The sequence below is a fragment of the Lycium barbarum genome, chromosome 12, assembly GCF_019175385.1.
Source record: "Lycium barbarum isolate Lr01 chromosome 12, ASM1917538v2, whole genome shotgun sequence".
In the NCBI taxonomy this organism is placed as follows: domain Eukaryota; kingdom Viridiplantae; phylum Streptophyta; class Magnoliopsida; order Solanales; family Solanaceae; genus Lycium; species Lycium barbarum.
In genome coordinates this window covers 72,549,977-72,575,053 of record NC_083348.1, presented here as the reverse complement: position 1 = coordinate 72,575,053, position 25,077 = coordinate 72,549,977, and the positions used below count along the sequence as shown (strand labels likewise).

General features: G+C 35.2%; 1 protein-coding gene across 4 annotated transcripts; it reads right to left on the bottom strand.

Annotated features, from left to right (window-relative positions):
- Positions 1 to 7,833: 7,833 nt before the first annotated feature.
- LOC132623136 (putative protease Do-like 14) lies at positions 7,834 to 16,692 on the bottom strand. 4 transcript variants are annotated; one of them, XM_060337845.1, is made up of 11 exons: positions 16,581 to 16,692; positions 15,371 to 15,456; positions 15,142 to 15,288; positions 14,855 to 14,982; positions 14,406 to 14,704; positions 12,682 to 12,751; positions 12,338 to 12,468; positions 10,383 to 10,503; positions 9,739 to 9,831; positions 8,340 to 8,464; positions 7,834 to 8,163 (listed from the first exon to the last, which is right to left on the bottom strand). In XM_060337845.1, exons 2-11 carry the CDS (start codon positions 15,447 to 15,449, stop codon positions 8,139 to 8,141), a joined length of 1,218 nt encoding a protein of 405 aa, XP_060193828.1. In that variant the 5' UTR covers positions 15,450 to 15,456; positions 16,581 to 16,692; the 3' UTR covers positions 7,834 to 8,138. The 4 variants fall into 4 exon arrangements, with proteins under 4 accessions (XP_060193828.1, XP_060193827.1, XP_060193829.1 ...); XM_060337844.1 differs by lacking the exon at positions 16,581 to 16,692 and adding an exon at positions 15,957 to 16,154; XM_060337846.1 differs by lacking the exon at positions 16,581 to 16,692 and adding an exon at positions 16,080 to 16,143.
- Positions 16,693 to 25,077: the final 8,385 nt, after the last annotated feature.

Genomic DNA, 25,077 nt, shown 5'->3' with positions numbered 1-25,077 from the left:
AATGAAGGGACACACCAGAGATGTGTGTTACAAGCTTGTAGGCTACCATGCAGACTTAAAGTTCAGGAAAATAAAAAAATGGTTCTAGTGGAGGTGCCACATATAATGTAATAGCTGAGAAGGTGGAAATAGAATTGCTCAAACTCAAAGTGCGAGTTCACAACCAGTCTTCAACTATGGGCAAAACACAAGTATAGAGGCTCAAAACTCTAATACAATCCATGGTGAAAATGCTGGTTCTTCCGGGTCTGGTACTAGTGGTTATGGACAAACTGGTCAAGTACAAGTAGGTGTTGTTCCATTTATCAGAGCTCAGTATGATCAAATAGTGCAAATGCTGAACCAAGGACAAGTAAATCAAGGTCAAACCATCACTACTGAGAATACATCTGTGAATCTGGCAGGTAATGTAGTAGGTATGGATATCAAACCCAAAATAATGGCTATGTTGACTCCTCATGGTCCTGAATAGATCGTGGATACAGGAGCAACTAATCATATGATTTCTGATCTTGAGTTACTAAATAAAAATACCATAACTAAAACTTTTATTCCTAAGAAGGTACAACTACCAAATGGTAATGTATCTCTGGTAACTCACACAGGGTCAAGTAATATTTCTGAGAGAACAGATGTGTTTCATGTACCACAGTTTAAGTACGACTTATTATCAGTCTCAAAACTTACTAAGGAATTGAAATGTTTTGCCTCTTTCTTTCCTGGCTTTTTCATTTTTAGGATCTCTGTACTGGGAGGGTGAAGGAGATTGGTAAAGAAATCAATGGATTGTACATGCTGCTGAATCAAAAAAGAAGAAATCTCAGTTTAACAGCTCAAAGTTCTAATTCTTCAGTGGACCTGGTTCTATGGCATAGAAGACTGGTCCTCTTTAGTACTTAGCAATTTTTTCCTATTAGTATACAAACTATCAAGGAGAAAATAACAAATTGTACAGTGTGTCCATGTGCCATATATACTAGATTACCTTTTCAATCAAGTAGTATTAAGAGTACTAGTCAGTTTGAACTAATTCATGTTGATCTTTGGGGACCATATAGAGTACCTACCTTCGATGGAAATAAATTCTTCTCGACTATAGTTCATGATCTTACAAGACTTACTTGGATATTTCTACTTAAACAGAAGTCTGATGTTTGTGTGTCCCTACAACACTTCATGAATTAAACCAGAAATCAGTTTAACAAAACAGTAAAGATCATTAGAACTTATATTAGAACTAAATTCCTAAATTCTGTGTGTGACAATATGTTCAAACAATTGAGATCACCAAACTACATGTGTGTACACTCCATAACAATGGAGTGGCTGAAAGAAAACATAGACATATTCTTGAGGTTACTAGAGCATTGAGATATCAAGCACATATTCCTATCAAGTTCTGGGGCATTGTGTGTTAGCAGTTGTATACTTGATCAATAGACTGCCTAGTTCAATACTGCAATATCATACACCTTATGAGAAATTGTACAACAGGAAACCATCACTAAATCATCTAAGGATATTAGGATGCTTGTGTCATGCTAAAGGCCCCACTCAACAAGATTGGGGGCCTAAAGCCAAACTTTAGAGAGAGGCCCTAATTACTTTTTTTTTAAAGAAAAGATCATTACATATATTTTTGTTTAAAGTCTACTTTTCTAGTTGTTTTAGATACAAAATCATTAATTACTTTCTTTTTTTTTTTTAAGAAAAGATCATTACATATATTTTTGTTTAAAGTCTACTTTTCTAGTTGTTTTAGATACAAAATCATTAATTACTGTTCTATAATCGTCAAGAATAATGCAAAATTTTTAACAATTTTTTCAAATCAGTTTATTCAAAAACAATTCAACTGACAAATAGCTAATCCATCACGTGACTAAAACTTCTTCTTCTTTTTCTTTTTTAATAAAAATTGTGTACCCTGTTTGTCTCAATTTATGTACATAATTTAGATTTCGAGAGTCAAACTTCTTTATTTTTATCGTGAATTCGGACCTACAATCTTTAAATTATTTGAAAAACCAATTTACATATTTAGAAACTACATAAAAATACTACTAGTCACAATAATTTTGAAACAAATTAGCCATAAACTTAATAAAAAAATGGGGCTCCAAATATTTGGGGGCCTAAGGCCGTTGCCTTAGTAGCTTTGGCCTTGAGTCGGCCCTACCACTCAACATGATAAACTAATGTCAAGAACAAAACTACTATACATATGGGTTATTCTGAGTTACAAAAGGGGTATATATTGTTGGATTTTGCTACTCAGTCATTCTTTGTTAACAAAGATGTCACATTCAATGAAACTATTTTTCCTTCTTCTGAACAGCCTACTGACAATACACATGTCTTTGTAGATACTTCTACATTAACAAGAAACACTGATCTTTGGGAATGATGGGTTACTGATACAAATACACACCTCAATAGAAGTGCTGCACAAAATCAACCACAATCACCTACATTATAACAACTAGCACCGGAATTTGAACAACTGTAGAATGCATACATGCTTCAGATTCCTCAAGAAATGCATGTTCCTCAAGAGGAGCAACTACAACCAACTCATATCATCACACAAAGACAGTCATCTAGAGGGAAAAAACCTCCAATACGGATGAAGGACTTTATGTTACTCAACATTTAACAAGACACTCCTTACTGCTTGGACAACTATATTGTCACGCCCCGAACCATGGCCTGGGCGTAACACGACACTCAATGCCTGACTGTATGTGACCGAGCGAACCACATGGCTTGCTGACTCAACATGGGCATAAACTGATGCGGAATAAACTATGAACATGCATAATTTAAGTAAAGCGTGGGACCATAAATCGTAAATCTGAAAATATCATAATATCATAATGTGAAGATAGTCTGAATAAACATAATAATAATGAGCCAAAATGGCTAGACGACTCTGAGTATCTATCATAACATAACTGCCTAGTCTATGGAATCTCTGACATGAGTCTGCCTACTAAACTGTTTACCGGGATAAGGCCCCCGGCGTACCTTAACTGCAAGACTGAAATAAACATAAGTAAAGCTAAAACCCCGAATAGAATGGGGCTCACCAAAAGCTGATATGTGCTGAGTCCTAACGTGCTGATCCATCGTCCTGTAAATCTGCATCGAGAAATACAGGCCCCTAGGGAAATAAAAGGGACGTCATTACACTTGAATTGTAAGGGTATGTAAAGCAACTGAATGAAGTAAAGCATGGCACATGAAGTAATAGAACTGCAATTGAACTGTAAACTGAACATGGACATGAATATCATTTGACATGAATATGCATGTGTAACATGAGTAAAATATTTTAAGCCTATAAAGATATCCGTGGGAGAGCATTAGTATAACCGACATGTAACCACCATGTAAGAACGTGGCGTCTGGTCTCTGCCCGAGCAGCTAAGCCATCTTGTACCTTGCCGGGGTACAAGACATGAACATGAACATGAACATGAACATGAACATGAATGGATCCAATAACCACAATGGGTAAACATGAAGGTATCGTCCTAACTGGACGGAGCGATCCTTATCCTACACTGGCATACGTAATTTCAGGCTGTCTGAGCCTTCTTAGTAATCTGTGCAACTCCCAAAATATGAAGATGGATATAGTTAGCTTAGTAGCCGATGAATTATATAACTTGCTTGTAAAAGTGATTCTTGCTTTTATTACAAAATGAAGATAGTATATAATGTAGCTTGTACGAAAGCATGGAGACATGTAGGATTTTCATGAATATAAGCATAATAGTACATATCTTGCATGTAAGAACCCATGGAATGTAAAGTATAGGTTTTCATGGATTACGGACAGATTCTCAATAACCAAAAGGGAATATTAAGAACACAATAATGAAGTAATCATACAAACATGGTATATCATGATACATGAGCTTAAGGTTATCATAAACATGTCTAGAACCCTAGTTTTTGGTGAACTTTCGTATAATCATGGAAGAACGTGGCATGGGGAAAACACGTAGATAGCAACCCTACATACCTGCTAATGCTCCAAAACTTGTAACTAATGGTCTGAACTTGAGAAGAGTCCCAAAAGCTTTAATCGTGAATTTTTGCGATGGGTTTTCTTGAAAACCCTAGGTTAAGAATAGTGGAGCTCACTTAGGAATTGATTATACTATGATAGGATTGCCTGAAAATATGTGGAAAGTGATACGAATTAAAGGAGAGTTGCTTAACAGGATTGTACCAAGGCTAGTGTATGCTTGTACTTGGTAGTCATTTAGTTAAAGGTAGAATTAATAGGGGTCCATTCTGGAATACACAGTTAGATCCCTAGTCTTTACCATATTACTTTTGTTCTAGAAGGAACTTGAGTGCCTTTTGATCAGTTTTGACAACAAAAGTTCTTCCAGTTAGATATTGAGCCCATTTGCCAATTGCCATCACCAATGCTAGCAGTTCTTTGTCATAAACTGACAACAATTGATGTTGAGTTGAGAGTCCCTTGCTAAGATAGGCAACAGGTTGCCCTTTTTGCATTAATACTGCTCCAACCCCCATATTGCAAGCATCAGTCTCTACCACAAATGTCACTGTAAAATCAGGAAGAATCAAGACTGGTGCTGTTGTGAGTGCCACTTTCAGCTTGTCAAAAGCTTCATTGGCTTTCTGATTCCATCACAAGGGAACAATGAAATTATTGTTATCTCTAGCATAGTATAGTTTTTATCTTCCTAGCTGTAATTCTCTACACTGCATCAGAAAGGACTTACCTTGATGTAGGAGATGGTTGGGAAGAGAAAACCTTCGTGCTAGGTCTTGGAAATTGTGAAAACTGATTTTCTAGAATGAAGTGTCGTATTTATACTATTTGTTATTCGACAGTCTGAGTCTGGGTAAATACGGACCGTCAACATATCGATGGTTCGTCGATTGGATCGTCATTGTACAAAACAGAGGGAATCAGAGAAGTGTATTTTGTGAAGCAAAAGTACGGTGCATCATTGACGGTCCGTCGATTCAACCATACTGTCAGTAGTCTGAGAAAGTCCAGAGAGTTTGCAAAATGACGTCCTAGGGACGGTGCATTTTGACGGGCCTTCGATCACTCGACGGTTCGTCCCTCTGGCCATCGAATGACACCTGCAGAATTGAGCCTGGTTTTTCGACTTAAACTCCCCTTTTTGGTTTCCGGAATCCCTGAGTTATAGACGCGACTTAGTTTAAAAGTACGAGGTGTTACATCTATAGGAAATGATAAACTTTCAACCAAGTACCAAGCATATATCACTAATTTCTCCAACACTAATGAGCCAACAAACTACTCAGAAGCAACCAAGGATCCCAGATGGGTACATGCTATGAAAGAAGAAATATCAGCACTAGAAAACAATCATACATGGGAAGTAGTAGCACTGCCAAAAGGAAAATATACAATAGGTTGTAAATGGATATACAAGATTAAGTACAAGGCCAATGGGGAAATTAAAAGGTTCAAGGCTAGACTAGTTGCCAAAGGATACAGTCAAAGAGAAGGGATTGATTATCAAGAAACATTTTCACCAGTAGTGAAAATGGTCACAATAAGAACTATTTTATCATTTGCTGCTTCTCAACAATGGCATATACATCAAATGGATGTGTATAATGTCTTTCTTCAAGGTGATCTCAATAATGAAATGTATATAGATATGCCTCAGGGATTTCCCAGTAAGGAAGAGATTGTGTGTAAGCTGGCCAAATCCCTATGCGGCCTAAAACAGGCTCCAAGATAATGGAATGCAAAACTATGTGAAACACTTATCAGGTTTGGTTTTGTGCAAAGTCAACATGATCATTCATTATTCACTAAGAAAACAGATCAAGGAACTGTCATAGTGCATGCTTGTCTATGTTGATGACATGTTGTTAACTGGGTACAGCCTGATACTGATAGAAGAAACGAAGATGGTACTGCAGAAAACCTTCAAAATGAAGGACCTAGGGGAACTGAAGTATTTCCTAGATATTAAATTTGCAAGGTTAAAACTAGGTATTATGATGCATCAGAGAAAGTATGCTTTGGAACTAATCTATGAAACTCTGCTAAACCTATATCAGCGACTATTGACAACAATGTCAAACTCACACAACAAGACAACATGATGAACTTATGAGTGAAATCAAGAAAAGAGACGATCCACTAGCAAATCAAGAAGCGTATCAGAAGTTAATAGGAAAGTTGTTATATCTGACTGTAACCAGACCTGATCTATCATCTGGAGCACAAACCTCAGCCAGTTCTTACAGAAGCCTAAGAAATCCCACATGGATGCTGCACTCAGACTAGTAAGGTACATCAAGACTAATCCAGGAAAAGGAATATTATTGTCAAGCAAACCTCAAGACAAGGTAGCAACCTACTGTGATGCTGATTGGGCAGCCTTCCCTCTTACAGGAAATTCTGTTACTGGATTTCTTATCTTGGTAGGAGACTCTTTAGTTTCATGGAAATCAAAGAAGCAAACAACAGTTTCAAAAAGCTCAGCAGAAGTTGAGTACAGAAGTTTGGCAACCACAGTTGGATGTGCCACACCTCTGTAAGGAGTGCCCATTTTTTTTTTCTGGAAGAAGGAACAAGTGCAGTGAGTTTGAAGTCATGTTTGAAAGAAGTACTTCTGTATATTTGTAGTCGCAGTGGGACACAATTTGCACGATCACGTCAGCCTTGTGGTTGATGCTACTGTGCTGTAGGTTGAGTAGCTGGTCATTATAAGTTAGTTGGTGAAAGCTTTTTATTAAGTTTAGTTTAATGTTACATTTGTTCCTTATGTTTTAAACATGAGGTTTGCTTTCTTTCTATTAAGTTCCCGGTACATTCTTAGTTTAGCATATTCGGTCCCTGCCAAGTTAGTTACTGGCAGGGAGAGCTGTACCTATTCGTACTGAATTGGTTAGATGCTGTAATTATTCCCTTTGGGGAGATATGAATGAATCTATCTAAGTTTAGCCCAAGATTTCTTTTTGTTTTCTCAGCAATTCCTTTGCTTGCACTGTAAACTTGAGCTGCAACATTCCTGCAGTAGAAGTGCAGTCCACAGTCATGATTTAGTGTGTATCTGAGATTTTCTACATTCTGTGGTTAATGCAATGCACGTATTGCCATTGACTGATTTGTTTCTGGCAATGCTTTGCAAAGTATGACGCTCTTTGGTGGGTAAAAATTTACCCGTATCAGGTGTTTACACTTAACCGATATAAGCATACATATGTTTGAACATGTACACCTATCACTTAACATTAATTAATGTCACCTACCACTTAACATTAATTAATGTATACTTTCACTTTATTAAATAACTTAATCATGGTAAACTGAATTATTTAGGTGTAACACCCAATGGAGGTAAGTATTTACCCGGAGGTTAAATCACTTAAATCTCTGGTCCCTCGTGTTCTTAGTTGCTTGCGCTTTGGGATCTTGCAAGTGAATCTCTCGACTCATATATGATGATTTGGTTTTTTAATGTTCTCAGGTACAAAAGAAACTGGCGCAGACATGTTTGCTACCAATTTTGGTTTCTAATGGCATTTCTCTTGTTTAGGTTTATTGTGGATCTTAGTCTTGTTTGATGAAGTTATATCCCAGTTCTCAAAAAATAGAAAATGCAAACAGAGGAGGGAAAAGAAATTAGATTGTTTTGTCAAATGGCTGGAATCATCCTCAATAAACAAAAAGTTAATTGAGATGGACCAATTTTTTTTAAAAAGAATTCGTTATCACCCATAATTAGCAATCAATAAACAATTTTGATGGAGCAGTTAATTTACCCAGAAAAAGTCACGACTACGCTTATATTGGAACCCCCCCCCCCCCCCCCCCTCGTATTCCACAGAGAAAAATACATAGCAAAACCCATATTAAAAATTCCTAAAAGAAAAAAATATTCAAAACCTTGGGGTGGGAGTAGCTACCAGAAAACCTAGAATGTATCACTGGATAAGGGAATGGGATAATCATAATTAGGCTTGAGAGGCATGAAGGCATTATTGGCAAGTGTTTGCTGATTCAACAATGCCAAAACCAGTAGCCTCTTGTGTTAATAGATCAAATTCAGGATCAGTGCTGATAATTGACCAAAGATCTTGACACCCAAGATTCTGCATCATCGTGCCTTCCAAAGTGGCCAGCTGAAATAATGAAATGTTTAAGACACTGAGAATGAAGGTAAATCTTCACAGAGAAGGAAAAATGAAATGAGACACATAGCAGCTCTGTGAATAAACTCACCTCGTAGCATAAAATGTTCCCCGATTACATAATTACACCCTCAGTATGCTAAGAAGAAATGAGTAGAAGATGATACCTGTATAATTTATCCGATGTGGCTTCTTCCACCACCATGCTAAGATGTACAGGAACATCAAGACTTGCTCTTATCACAGTCAGCTCCACAGATTCTCCAACATTATTCCACATGATTTCGAATAGCTAATGACAATTTGAAAAAGAAAAGAAGAATAATTATTAATATCAATAGGAAATTGCATTTCTGATTGCATGCATATTCTCTCCTTGACTGTGTTGATTGTTTTTTTTGTGTAAGCATTGGATCTCAGTACATTTACTTGAATGCTAAGTTGCATTGATCAAGTGGAAGAAAAGGAATTTTTTTGGCAGAATAGCACATAGTTACCAGAAAGCATATTCAGTGCAATGAAAACCCAATAATCAACTAGTAATAGCATCAATTTAGACCTGATCACAAAGACATGCCAGGCAGGGTTGTATTCGCTTAGCCATAGCCTGGCCTACCAATTTGGGCCTATAACTCTCAGGAGAAGTCATACTTTTGACATGGATATTTTCTCACGACCTTAAGGAAAATGTCTACCCAATCTTATCCAAATAATAAGTGCGATGAGTGGGTGAACCTAAGCAGTTTCAACGAAAAAAGATGTCCCCTAGGCCCTAACCCGGCATTTTGTAGTTGTTGCATTAAACTATAATTAAGACTAGCACCAATATACATTATCAAACCAGTCAAAAATATACTCTTTAACATGACTAAATGGCAACTATCTTCATAAGCAAATAGCTAATGCAAATGAAGGAAGTGAGATTCATGTCCTAAACGATTATAGAAAAATGAAAAAAAAAAAAAAAAAAAAAAAAAAAAACACAAATCAGAAAAGCTATGCTCATGTCCCAAACAATAAACCCAAAATAAAAAATACAAAGAATGAAACACGAAAGCAAGTGTATTTCGTTCACTATTTCACAGAAACTATAAGTAATTTTTCAAATTTTAGCCCAACTCTTTCTGACAAAGAGGTAACAACTGCTCTAAATGAAAAGAAGCGAAAAACAATAATTAGCATCCTTGGGTACATGACATAGCAGCCCTTTCTTAGCTACAGACAAAAGCAGTTAGTTACATAAATAATCGATAAATCATAGGGTGGTCTACTGGTTTCACTAGTTAGCTATGAACAATAACAACGATAGCATCCGCCATTTAAATGACAAAAAACCATGCATGATAGATATTTGCATACTGCATGGGAATGATAAACACAGCAAAAACAAAAGATTAACTACAATGATAAAGATGAACATGCTAACTACATAAATAGAACTCCAAACTTGCGAAGAAGCAACTACCACAATCTGAGGAAAATTAGTAATTTTGAATCATAAGGGGGAAAAGAATCTAAGTAACGCAATTAAATACACTCTAAACAATAACAAAAACGGAAATATACCTCCAAGAAACTTTGGATTCTTTTTCCACCAAATTGAATTATAACATCATTATGTTTTATCCCAGCAGATTCAGCAGAAGAACCAGGTACCACCTATTGGACAGTTTATCAAATTATCCAGCAATTAGTAAAATAATTTAATTAATTTAAATTAACAACATACATGGTTGAACAGTAAACTTTAGAAACAGAAGTTCATAATTACTTGTGCAAAAAAGTTGAACTATGTTGTTTACTAATTAGTATAATTGATGGTGTTTGCCATTCTTTTACACTTCTCTAATTTCCTACATCAAATTCGCGTTGTTACTTATCTTTCCGCAGCATTATGCTCTATGTCTTGTATTTGTTACATCTTTTATTTTTCAGCATACAAATTAAAATAAAGTGTTTTTCTTTAAGCACATGAGTAACATGGACAGTGAGAATTCATATAGCCGACGCCAACTTGTTTGGGACTGACGTGTAGTTGTATGGGCACCTCACATCCATCAGAATGCCTTGCATCCAGACCTGGCCTATTCTACCCTAGTGCTATTATGTGCCTACTTTCTTTAACAACTAGAAGTATAAATAGATGGACATCAATACCATCCAAAGATCGGTTTTTTCCACAAAAAAAGCTGCAATAATAGAGAGCATACCTCTTCAACAATGACACCTTTCAAGACGTCAGGGAACTTTGAAATAATTCTTTCCAGAATTTCTAGGCCAGCTGCATAAAGGTTAGTTACTTCCATCCCAAGCCAAGGTCGGCGTGATTGCCTATGATAGAACAAAAACTTAAGAATAGCACCAGGTATTTGTGTGATTAGACTTTCTATAAACCTAAACTCTTCTCCATTTTTCTTCATTACATTTGACATGTACAAGCAGATCATTACATTTGATATGTACAATCAGATTTTCTATAAGCCTAAACTCACACCATTTTTCTTCACAACATTTGACATGTACAAGCAGATGATCAAGTAGCAAGAATTGTTTGTTAACATTCAATATAAACTGTAAGTGGAATAACTATAACATTTTAGTAGACTGACACACACACCACATTATGGATATGAGAATGGCACAATAACATGCCTCCAAAAAATTCCATACATAAAGGTAATAATTTTATTTCTTTTGCAAAATTTTCTATTCAAACACTTGCAGGCTATTATAGAATCTTTTTCCATAATTGTTTGAACTTGACTGAAGGGGAAGAGCTTTTCGGATCTGCCTAAAAAGCTGAAGAAAGTGCTAATCAGTTATAGGTTATTCATCATGATCCATCCTACTCTTCAGACCTTTTGTGTGTCCTACTTTCAAAATCACCAAACTCTTATAGCTTTTTTGCTTTGACAGACACCAGGCTCTTACAATACTGACTATAATATGTAGCACTTTCAAAAAACCCCAACATACAACTTGAGTAATGTTTAAGCGACATTAGAGATAAACCACAAATTTGATTAGGTCTATACATTAGCAGATCATTATAGCTGACTCTCAGTTGTTAAGAGATGATAAATTAGGTAAAACTTAAAAACAATAAGCATATGCTGGCAGACGACGTAGTTTTCTGATTTGTCTTTTTGCTTAAAAAACAACAGCAAAACCCGTACGCAGAAGAGTATTTAACTTCTCTTTCTATCAAATTAGACTAAATCATTTTCAAGATATATTATTTTAAAGCACCAAAGCAAGATTTTCGATGATTTAGCCACTGTCCAATGCCTAGCAAACAGTAATGCAAAGGCAAGGTTGTTCCTAGGTATCGGCAACAGAGAGATTGCTCTCCCTCTTTGAGTTGTTATATGAATGGACTGGTTATATTGAAGAAGTTGAACATGGTGAAAAGTATTTCTGTGGTTATAAGCCAACTTCTTGGATTGAATGTTGACAGTTTTCGCAAAAACAAATGAGGCCTTAGACCATTCTTCTAAGTTTCGTGTGTATTAAACTACAAATACATTTCTCGTTGTCTAATCAAACATCGGTTTAAGATCTTGCTCTGAACTAAAATTAAATACAGTAAATTTCGTATAACTTCATTCCTGAACTTCACATGCCTGTTTTGGCAGGTTCTAATGCATCAAGCATCCCAAAGACCATTAACAAATCACTTAAAACAAGTACTTTGAGTCGCATCTTATAATCTCAATTAGAAAACAATCAGTTAAGTATTAGTTTACATTTTAGGATGCAGTTTTGGTAAGGGTATTTGTAACAAAATCAAGAAGAAAATAAAAGTATACAATCTGGACAATGCAGAATCATAAATCACATATAAAAGAACATATAGATGCTGGCGCGGAAAATAATAGCTAGGCAGCATAATATGTTTCTTTTCTTAATAAGGTAAATAAGTTTATTAATGTGAAAAAACTCTCACATATAAGCCGTATGCAAAAAGTAGAGAACCTACACAACCACAAAATATGTTCAATGCAAGATGTCTCGTAAAAATATTTGTTGTGTCAACAGGGCCAACTATACAATTTGAGACACCGTGCATGCTTATGAGATTCAAGTATACTACTGGCAATTGCAAAAAGAAAAATGGTACCACCACATATCAAACAAACTACAAAGGCGAAGATTAGGAGAATACCTATATTCCTTATAATGCTCCCACCACATGGAAGCTATATTGATTGGTAAGAACGCAACACGGCCTAAATCTTGAAAGCAGATACCAATGACTTCTCCATAGCGGTTAATAAGTGGCCCCCCAATACCGCACTACAATAAAGATGGAAAAAGCCCTAAATTAGCAATCTTTCTACCAAAAAACCTAACATACAATAGATATAGATAAAATATATACATATCATTTGTTATTGATTAAGAATATATTCAAAAGCAAAAGAACAAAGTCACTAACCACCAAAGTAAGAGATAAGTGTGAAAGAGAGATTTTTTTATTTATTTAAAGAAAGTGTGAAAGAGAGTTACTCTCATAATTCTGCAACTCGCCATGAAAAGCTCTTTACAATCGAAGAAGTCATAGTCGCAGCGATCAATGCTACAAGGATCAACCAACAAAAAAATGAGAGAGAAGTCCCAATAACTAACCTGGCAATATGGTAAGCAATAAGCAATGTGTATGTGTTACTGCCTGTGTGTTTTAAGAAACTACACATTATGTTACAAAACACCTTATATAGGTAAATGAGAAAACATACTTTTACCACCCATAACCCACCATAACCCCTTTGCATTTTAAACAAAAGAAAATAAAGAAAGGATTCACGGATTTTCCACTCTCTCAATAACCAGCTTAGACTTGTCTGCCTATGGAAATGATTCCAATATGCAGGAGATGTATTCGACATCCTCGGTCAAAATACATACCAGTAGTAGATTGACCAAAAAAGTGATGTGTTGCTTATTGGACCACAATGACGTAGTCTACAATCACGAACATGTCCCTTTCTCTAAGGACATGCAATTACAAAACCAAGACTGAAAAAGAACAGGTGAATTCATCTACTTATGAGCAAAATGCAAATATTGACTTTCTATACACAGAGAAGTAAGAATTACAGTTTGAGAAACTCAACAACATCAACTTAAGCCCTCAAAATGCATGATACAAGCTGACAAGGCATATTACAAAGGCAAAAGAAATAGTGTAAGAACCAATTACAATATACAGAATCCTCGTTAATTAGGACTCCCTGGTTTAGCCAATATATTTCATTAGTCATAATTATTTTTAAGGTAATGAAATACCAATGAAAAAACTACATACATGTGTATTTTTGTGCTTACTTATTTTCACTAAAAGTTAAAATCTTACTACACATGTAACTACAAACAGAAGAATGCAATCCAGAAAAGAAAACGATAGACAAGCAGAATAATAGACAAGCAGAATAAGGAGTAATATCAAGGGCAACTCCAAAAGACCATTCAAACCTAATATTATTTTCCAGTCGAGGTTTGTGTACTTTATTTGAGTTATCCTTCTCAGAAAAAAAGATCCATTAGTTTCAAACACTAAGGATAAAACTGAAATTCTATAGACCAAAAAAAAGATCTAATTTGACAAGAGGGTAGAAGGTTCTAATAGTTCACTAAGTCTTTTTACAACTTACAGGCTCCAATGGAAGCTAAAGCTAAAGTGCTAAACAAACCCTCCAGCAAAATAAAACTGTGTTATCCAATTCATAGCCACTATCTCAGTGGCATGCCCATTATGCATCTCTTAATTGATCAACAAGTCACAATGTCATCTTAAACTCCTGAATTTCATAGTCTAACACATCTTATCAAACACACAAACTACTTATTACCCAAACTATTTGTACCCAAATAGAAAAGATATTTTGATATTATTTAGTCAATTCATTATTAACATATGCGTAAATCAAAGAGATCACCAACACTGAAGTTGTTGACTTAGTTTTTTGAACTGAATTTGATACTAAACCTCACACTTCCAAATAGAAATCTACTACATCTCAAGGGTTCATTAAGCACAAAAATATACTATATGGTTGGATTTTATTTCAGGATATACATCTTTTATTTGCCTAGGAAGTAAAGGTGTAGTCACACAAAATTAGTAGTAGATTAAATCTGTTGTATTACATTTTTAGGCCTAATAATTTCCCTCTCCCACTCTATTTCTAAGGAGGTAATTGCAATAAAATAAAGTGAAATAAAAAACCAACCTGAATTCACCAGGAGCAGCCATGATATCATACGGCTTCGTATAAAAACGACTAAGTGCAATGACTGAATCTCCAGGAATAAGATTAAATGAACTCGAATGCGGACGAAGTTGAAATGGCTTTTCCTCAGTAACCCGGAGCTTACTCGGATCAATCGTGATAGAATCACTTAAATGAGCTAGGGATGCAATTGGAAGTGGTGTGTCTGATAGAATCTTTATAGCAGCAACATTGTAGTGGAAGTCATATGACTCGATTTGACCATCAAATGATCTGCCATCAAATAAGTGCACGATAACCTAATGACAAGAATTTGGTTAGAAATGACATACAAAGGACTGTCAATAACCAAGAAATAAGCAGATACGAAATTTTGTGAAGAAGTGATTAGACAAATTTGAGAACAGGATAAAGACAATTTGAGAACAAGATAAAAATAAACCACCAACCTTGATGTTATCTGCTATAGCATTTCTACTTGTGGAACACCTAAGAAGACTTGCAGTGGTCAATATTATGCTATAAGTGTTAACACTTTCAATAATAGTCCCAGAACATTGAAATATTTCCTTTTCCCCTGAAAAATGAACATAAAAGTAAATATGGAAGGTAATTTGTTAGCAAAAGTTAGAACTAAAAAATAATAGAAGTGAAAAAATTCAAGTCCACGAATTAAAGAAACAAACATCAAAGCAAGCAGCAAATACGAGAAAAGAAATAACTATCATGAACAAACCCGAGTATGATTTAAGACAGACGACAGACGTGGAAACTTTTAAAGCAGCCCTCTTCGTGTAAATATCTAAGTGCTGATTTCGAGGATGCAAATAAACATTTTGTTCCTTTGTACTCAAATCTGCTGTTTCACTTACAATATCAGAACCTACATAATTGTACAATAAAACAACATAAATAAATGAATTCTGATATCAAAAAAAATAGAGGAGAAATTTTATTAAACTCACTGTACGGAGCCTCCTTTGGCTCCCTCTTCCAGGAAGTGAAAGCTTCCACCCACTTCCTTTTGTAACTATCAAAATTCATAAGTTACCTACAAAATAAGTCATTTTACTCTTATATATCCATCTCAACGATTTAAAAGCAAACAAATACTACTATGTGATCAAAATAAATTCTAATACATCTACGGGAATCTGATTCAACACCTCTGAATATTCAACTTAAATTGTACCAAATCATGTCAAGCCCTCTCCCTCCCGTATCACCATACCAATAAAACTTATAAAACATGCCACAAAAGAGCATAAACAAAAGTCAGATACTTCAATATCACTGGACAGAAGAAACCAAACCAGGTCAAAAACACATAAGGAAGAATACGGACATACAGCAAAACAACATCGAGAAAAAAAAGCATTTGAATTAAAAAAATACGAATGACTAATACAACGGGAAAAAAAAAACATAAATAAAAGCAGACGAAAGAAGTCCCCACGTTGTACTAAAACACGAATAAAACACGAAGGAGCATCAACAACAGATAAAATAAAACTAGACGAAAGCAGCCTCCCACGTTGCACTATATCCTACCTTGCATGTTTCCCAATTGAAACTATGTTATACTGTCTCAACTACCAATAATCACCCTCTATTTAGTGATATTGCTGGTCTTCATTGTGTAGGGCCAGAAGAAATTGTGCAACAAGGTTGTACCTCATATTTTGGTCCCCTATGGGAGGATTATGCAGATATGAACCCTGCTTTCTTTCCTTGGGAACAGTGTACATGGAGTTTCAGGAGTTAGGAGTTAATTAAATTAATTAATTATACTTTGGCCCTTTGCAGTTTTAGCTCTTAGTTTCAATTATTACATATTAGTCCAGTTTAGTTTTTGTACTTTTGTCACATTTGATCCCTGTAAGAATCAGTAAGACGTTGCATGAACCTTATCCTATTTTCTGGAAACAAAGCTAGGGTTAATATACTGCAATGTTTGCTATCAATGACCTATAGCATGTTAGCATTACCACTAGTTTAGCTTAGCTTAATCTTTGTGCTTGTTCTCTTTCTTTTTTGTAACAAACACATAAGGAAAAACAATACCGAGAAAAAAGAAGAAAAAAAAAAGCCACGAAGAAATAATGGAACAATAAAAATCATGAACAAGGAACAAAATCAAAACCCTCAGAACACAACACAGGAACAAAAACTCACTAATAATAAGTGAAGAAACGACCACCGAGCTCTCCCGAGTTCTGGCAAAGACAACGAGCATACGCCTATTTAATCTCTTTATTCATATTATAATTAATATAATCCAAAGACAAATATATTAGTGGTTGTTTGATTTTTTTTAATTAGGAAAAAGGCCTAAATATACCTTTCTATTTTATTTTAAAGTAATATTACTCATATTTATTTTCCGTTATTATCCTATGTTGTCGAATTTAATTCAGTCGTTAATAAATTTTCAAAATTACCCTCAAACCTTCACCAAATTGTCCAGTTCTCAATTAAATTACCCTATCTCACTTCATTAACTTGATTCTTAATTTAATTACCAATTTTACTTCATTAATTCATAACCCATTTAACTCAATTCTTAATTAATTACTTGATTTCACTTCATTAATCATTAATTCATAGCTCATTTAACCCATTCCTCTATTCAATTATCCGTCTATACTTCATTAACTTGTAATTCTCAACAATATTAGAGAAATATATGAGAAATAAGAAAGAAATATGGGTTCAAGGTTAACAATCAGGAATTCAGGTTTAATTATATGGGTGATGAATCAATACATATGGATTAGGTAGTTTAATTCACATTGACTTAACACCCGCACTAATCATACGCAGACACGTGGCTTTTTACAAAGCCCCATCTAGTTAATAATTAGTTATGGCTTAATACCGAGATGGACCCTTAAACTTGGCATGTTTTGTAAGATAAGCATATAAACTTATAAGGTGACCAGATAGACACTTAAACTTACTCAAAGTGTATTTTTCAAGTTTTTCAGTTGTTTTGAAAACAAAAACTATATTTTTCAAACACTCACAATTTTCATGGTCAAACAAGCCCTAAATATATCACAAAATATTTTTTTTAAAATGCAAAAATAAGGCAAACGCATATACATGAGACTATAAATGTGCACTTAAACCAATAAATACTCGCTAATCGCAATTTTGCAGCTTTCAATTAACTCGGGTTTTTTTTTACACTTGAATAATTAAAAAACAATAACTTTAACCAATAAAAATCCTTAAAAAAAGAAATTTCAAATTAAGAAATTTCTTTTTTTTAAGGATTTTCTTCTCAGCTTTACAGTTTTCTTAATTTGAAATTTCTTTTACACTTGAAATGCTGAACTTAGAAATTTCTTAATTTGAAATTTCTTTTTTTAAGGATTTTTATTGGTTAAAGTTATTGTTTTTTAATTATTCAAGTGTAAAAAAAAATCCGAGTTAATTGAAAGCTGCAAAATTGCGATTAGCGAGTATTTATTGGTTTAAGTGCACATTTATAGTCTCATGTATATGCGTTTGCCTTATTTTTGCATTTTAAAAAAAAATATTTTGTGATATATTTAGGGCTTGTTTGGCCATGAAAATTGTGAGTGTTTGAAAAATATAGTTTTTGTTTTCAAAACAACTGAAAAACTTGAAAAATACACTTTGAGTAAGTTTAAGTGTCTATCTGGTCACCTTATAAGTTTATATGTCTATCTTACAAAACATGTCAAGTTTAAGGGTCCATCTAGGTATTAAGCCTAAAAATAATATTAAGGGTATTTTTGGTCCAATAATTAAAAAGAGAGTATTCTTGAGCCAAATTCAATACGTTAGGACATTTTTAAGCTGGAAAATAATGTCGGAGTTATTCTTTATCCAATAGGGGGAAGAAACGTATTTTTGAGCCAAATTTAGTAGGTTATGTACCTTCTTGGCACTTATATAACACTTCATTAACCATACAATAGATCCTATAGCAGCCCCTCAAGACATTACTAAATACGCATCAAATCAACTACTGCGAAAACCTTTCCAAACACGTTTTGCGTCTCACTTCCTTTGACGAACTTAGTTCCATCGATTCATACAACTTCAAAATCTTAGGGTATGCTAACCCTCAGGGGTTGGCCTGGTGGCAATTAGCTTGAGCCTTGGGGTGCTCCCTTTCAAGGTCTCAAGTTCGAAACCCACTGGGTGCAAACAATTTCTGAGGGCCATCGGACTGGGTAAAACCCTGAATTACCCGTGGTGCACTTGCGGGAAACTCCTTGCCGAGGACCTGTGCACCCCCGAGATTAGTCGGGGCTCAAAGAGCCTCGGACACCCGGTGCTTAATCAAAAAAAAAAAAAAACTTAGGGTATGCTCTCAAAACTATTAGATACTCTCCTAAATCTCATAAGGACTTCATATTCATCTTAAGCTCACATTAGTCTACTCATAAGGCAACAATCCAGAATCTCTGAGATGTAACAAAGCTGAATTCAGAATCATGGCTTCCACAATTGCAGAAATCACATTGTTAATTGGCTTGTTCAAGGAACTTGGATCTTGTATTCCTACCCCAGCTCAAGTCTTTTGTGACAGTAAAGCTGCTAAACTAATAGCAGCTCATCCCATTTTCCATGAAAGAACAAAATATATAGATATTGACTGTCATTTTATAAGGAAAAAAAATACAAGCATGACACATTAGTACTCATCATATTAGTACCAAGGAACAGCTTGCAGATCTGCTCACTAAGGGATTATGCAGGCCTCAACATGAACATTTGGTTGTCAAGCTTGGAATGAAAAAATCATTTTTCTTCCTTCAAGGGGAGTGAAGAAGTGGGGGTCCAATGGATCCAAGGTGGATATAACTTAAACACTAGTTAGCTGTATTTTTTAGGAATTAGTTAGAAGTCAAAGCTGTAATTAGTTAGTCAACGTGTGATTTAACATAAGTTGGTTAGTGTAAGTGTATGTATATACATGTACTCTCTAGTTTACATTTGAGCTTTTGTATATTGAGATATTTTCAGTTTCAGCTTATGAATGAAGCACAACTCCACTTCCTCTTCTTCTTCCTTGATTTACTTTCCTCATTCTCTGATTTCCATGGCTGATCTCTTCAACATTACGTCCCCGCTTTAAAAAATATTTAAAAAATGATTTTAACTCAAAAAAAATTATTGGGAAGAACTTCTGTTGCATAAGTTATAACTTGTGCCTATAAGACAAAACTTGTGATCAACTGAACAAATTTATTGTCTTGAAATATTCTGAACTTCTACCTTACAGGCAAGAGCTAGAACTTATGATTAATGGGCAACAAACAAGCATCATCAAGAGATTCTTAGTCATTCTTTTCAGGGGTTTGTTCGTAATTTCATAATTCAAAATTTTGTTAACAAAAAGAGGTTGCAGCCCAATGTAGCAAAAATGAGCCAAACATCCTAATTTTACTTAGTTCTATCTGTACAAATTCGATTTAGTAATAATAATAAGAGAAAAGTTTAAATATGTCATCAAACTATTTGAAATGGCTTAAACATGTTATTCGTTAATAGTTGTGCTAAATTATGTCATCATTGTGATCAAAAGTGCACATTCGTGCCATTTACCATTAATGGCTCAAATGATCAGGTTTTTTTTAGGGGGAATTTCAGTAATGTACAATTTAGCACACAAAATTACATTTGCGTAGCCATAATTTTAAATTACAAACCTATGACCCAACAAATTATGGCTGCAGCTTATATATACAGCATTATACAACAATGTACAACTTTATACACCTACTGAGACAATGTATAAACCTTGTATAAAAATGTATAATAACGTATAAGAGTTGTTTATACACACTTCTACAGTGGTATACAGTGTTTATACAGTGTTAAAAGTGTAACATAATGTATGTGTTTTATACACACTTTACCCTTAAAAAAACACTATCGTTAGAAATAGATTTGGAAGGAAAAATAACATCTTGGAGTTTGATATGGGGGGAAGGGGGGTGGCTATCTCGGGTAATTATTTTAAAAAAAATGGGATGAAGGCTGCAAAATGTAAAAAAAAACAAAAAAATTATGGCCATTTCAGGTAAATACTTTACCCAAAATGCCATAGAGTGTTATTTTCCCTTTTTTATTTTTATTTTGACAGAGGAACCCGCAGCCGCTACGCTTCGCGTCCGCACAGAGTAAACCTCGCTCCTGTGCAATAGCCCGCAAACCACACAAGTGAGTTAAACCGCAATAGGCAAGCCCCGTACGACGAGCTCAACCCAGAAGACAAATATCGTGTTGTCGCATGTAGGATATTTCGAACCTGACGGGAGGTCTCATGCTCAAACCAACTGAGCCACCCTTTGGGGTGAAATGATCGGTTTTTACAATACCAGAAAATACACGTGGCAGCCAATTAGAGGTCCACGTCACTAACCGGTCCCACCAAATCAAAACTCATCCCAAATTAAATTAATCAGACCTAGAACCCGACCCATTCCGTCTTAACCCAAACCCAAGTATTATTTCCCTTATTGACAGAAAGAATACATCAAAAACCAAATGCCTAACCCCAACAATACCTCTTCCTTTTAATCCAAATCCCTACCCAAAACTGATTTAAAATTAACGAACAACATTTTTAATCGAGTCTTAAAATAATGCTAATGTTAGATCATATACTAGTATTAAAATCTTTAAGAAAATATTTTTAAAAATTTCCCCGCGAGAATCTCAACAAACACACTTTCGAAAAGCAGACTAAACCCCATAAATTAATTTGTAATAAATCCTTCTAGAAGCACTCACCACTCGCTCGTCCTCTTCATCTGCCTAAAGCCCTAAACCCTTGAACAAATATGGCATAATGTCAACCAACCCTTTTTTTTTTTTTGATTGGTATAATGTCAGCAAACCAATAGCAGACATGTTGCCCTAGCTTAGCCACAGAGACCTTTGACACTTCCATTTTTTCTTACATTTAAGAAGAAACCCAGATCTTTACCTTATTAAATCCACTTTTGAACATGGTAAATATTCTCTAGTTGCATTTTCTTTTGATTTTTTCTGCTCTTTAGTGGGTGTAATAATATAAATTTGTCTTAATGCTACAGGATGATGATACCACATTGACTGTTGTTGAGATGAAGGAGTTATACAATAGTTGGAAGAAATTTGTATGGGTTATTAGAATTAAACATACAACTAAAGGGAAAAATCTCGAGACAGTTGGAACTGCATTCACTGTGAATAGTGATGGATTGATGTTGACTAGTGCTCATTTTTTCCCAAGGACTACATGTAGAATTGATGTCAGGAGATTAGATGAAGTTAATTTTCACTCGGCTAAAGTAGTATACGAGAAGCCCAAATGGGATGTTGCATTACTGCAGGTTGCTGATGTGAATGGTTGCCACTATGCTACACTTAGCAATGATGCTTCACTGCCAGTGGGCCAAACTTTGTTGCATATAGGGAATCCTAAAAATTTTGTGGGATCATTCTTGGTGGGTAAAGTTGCATTTGACTGTATAGATGATGTCAATGTCAAAATACCCGTGAGTAGTGTAACTTGTAAAGATTATACACCAACTGCCGTAACAACCACACCTAAATATAGAATTATGGGTGATATTTGTAATGAAGATGTACTTCATGATTCTTCGTCTGATAAAATCTCTTTCGAAAAAAATCTTCACCCTTTTGTCCCTATAATACAAATGTATGGCCTTATTTGTGGAACAGGTTGTTCAGGTGGCCCTGTTTTCAATGTTAGAGGGGAAGTTGTTGGGATGGTTGCATTGTCTGTAGACAATTATGAAATCGCGATCCATGTTGCAACATTGAGAGAAATTATAAGGTTGTTCAAAGAACAACACCCAGACGATGAAGATGGGAAAAGAAAAGATTTAACAGATCCTAAAGTTCAGGTTCAACACTGTCATTATCCTAAACTATTTGTACAAGTAATTCATTGTGTTTGACACACTAATTTAATGTAGGGCGGGGATTCCAAGAAATTCAAGGCACTTCCGGCTGATCGAAAAGGAAAAGGTAAATTATGCCCTTTCATATATATTCAGTTTTTGGCATCTTGAATGAACCTCGTTAGATTTATCTTAACTGCTTCCGCTTTTCTTATTCTCAACCTACAATTTTCATGATAGAAAGTGGAGTCTTTAAGAGGACACGTGATAATTTTCTCTTTTCTATGGTAAATAAAACTGATCACGTCATTAGGTAAGTTAATTATATGGAAAAATTGATTATGCTTTCACATATAATTCAGGCGTTTAACATTAGCACAAGCTGCAACACTGAGGAGGTTAGCAGCTACTGCCTAGGAGAAGGAACTTGCAAAAAGTATGGTTTATATTCTATCTTCTTTAGGATAGTTACTGCTGTATTCAGAATCCATATCTAGAATGACTAACACTATAGTTGATGGCCTTATGGCTCATAGCGCAATACATTATTCGGCATCCCTGCTTTCACCTTTTCTTTTGAACCTCGACTCAAAATGACCGGAAGTTTCAGGTTTGCTAGCTTTAATGACTATTCAAATAGGAACATGGCTGTGCTGCCGTGACTTGAAATCGTAACTTTTGAAAGGAATATTGGACTTGTCTTCTGTCTTTTCTGATATGAATGTTCAGCTGTTTTCTTACCATAGAGAATAGTTGTCCGCTAGGGAGTAGGGACAATCTCTCCACTAACTTGCTGCCAGGGATAATTTCTTCACCCACCTAATGAAGTGGTTCTTCTTCCATGAATGATATGACCGATTTAGCAGATTGCGTCAAGATTTTTGCTGCCTCTTATATAAACAAAAGATACATTCATTATACCCCACCAAACTCCATTCATGATGGAAAAACTCACTTTGCAAGAGTCGATGATCCTCATTGTTAATACCTATAGAAAGCATTGAACAAGTATTCCGCATTGGAGTTCCAAAATGAATCTAAATATTTTGAGGGTACTCAGCCTACCATTGCCAGGAAACCGCCAGATGAAAGGACTTGGAAATAGTTGGAAGCACATTAGGCTGTGCCAGTTTTACTTTTGCTGATCTTTTCAATTTTTATTTAGTACTTTGACTATTGAAATGCCTAGATTGAGTTGAATGAAAGAATAAAACATTTGCTTTGAGGTTTATTTGTAGAGGAACAAGGTGCAGCATACTAACTCTATTACGTCAACATGACTTTTTCTTAGTACTGCCCTGTCCTATCCTCTTCTTAGCACATGAAGGCTTTTTTTTTGTTTTGGGATGAAGTCATGAAGGCATTTATCTTTCATATAGAAAGCAATTACTTGACAAATTTTGTGGAGACTTCAGTGACAAGGGTCTCAGTGTCTGATGTAGTCCTTTCAAAGGACAAATGCTGTATTTTGAGCCTTTGAATGTTGGAGCAGTGACGGACCAAATGCACATGCCACAATCTTTTTTTCTTCCAGTTTAGTGCTTCACCAGAGATGCACCTACGAATATGGGGATCGATTTCCTGAAACTATGTCGTCATTCCTTGCTTTCCATGGAAATCTAACTTAATATGTTGTCGTGATCTAACCCAATACATTCAACTCATACGTGACATATAATATTTAATATCTACAGTCCTTTACTTTCCCTACTTTATCCCAAGTTTTGACGAGATTTACTATCTTATTGTGCTTTTTGGCCTTGTGCAATATATCATACCAACTGCATTTTTCCTAAAACACCAAAGTTGCTTGTGTTTTGGTTGAACGACATTTTGAATAGTTTGTTTAATGCATTCGGGTGGGAATTATGCTGTGGTTGATACTGTTTAGTGGCTACTAGAGTCAGCAAATCTATCAGCCGAAGAATATTCAAGTAGGAGCAGAAAGTAAAAGCTGACATCAGTGTATACTGACCAGTTTTTTAACCTTTCTTTTTTATGTCTAATATATGTTAGTGTCAATTCATTTGGGATCTGTAAATTGGATGCGCCACACCTCTGTAAGGAGTACCCATTTTCTTTTTCTGGAAGAGGGAACAAGTGCAGTGAGTTTGATGTCATGTTTGAAAGGAGTACTTCTGTATCTTTTGTTGTCGCAGTGCTGGACAGAATTTGCACGATCACGTCAGCCTTGTGGTTGATGCTACTGTGCGGTAGGATTGGGCTATGTTGGCTTAGTTCAGCTGCAACAATCACAATTAGTTGTTTTACCTCTTGTTGCATATGTTGATGGTTGTGGTACGTTTGATTTCTGGAAGAGTACCTAGTCGTTATGAGTTAGTTGGTGGAAGCTTTTTATTAAGTTTAGTTTAATGTTACATTAGTCCCTTATGTTTTAAATATGGAGTTTGCTTTCTTTTTATTAAGTTCCCGGTACATTCTTAGTTTAGCATATTCGGTCCCTGTAGCTATCTGTACTGAATTGGTTAGATACTGTAATTATTCCATTTGAGGATCTGAATGAATCTATCTAAGTTTAGCCCAGGATTTCTTTTTGTTTTCTTAGAATTTCCTTTCGTCTTCTTCCTTTTCTTGCACTGTAAACTTGAGCGGCAACATTCTTGCAGTAGAACTGCAGTCCACAGTCATGATTTAGTGTGTATCTAAGATTTGCTACATTCAGTGGTTAATGCAATGCACGCACTGCCATTGACTGCTTTTGTTTGTGGCAATGCTTGTCAAAGTATGACACTATGCATACATATGTTTGAACACGT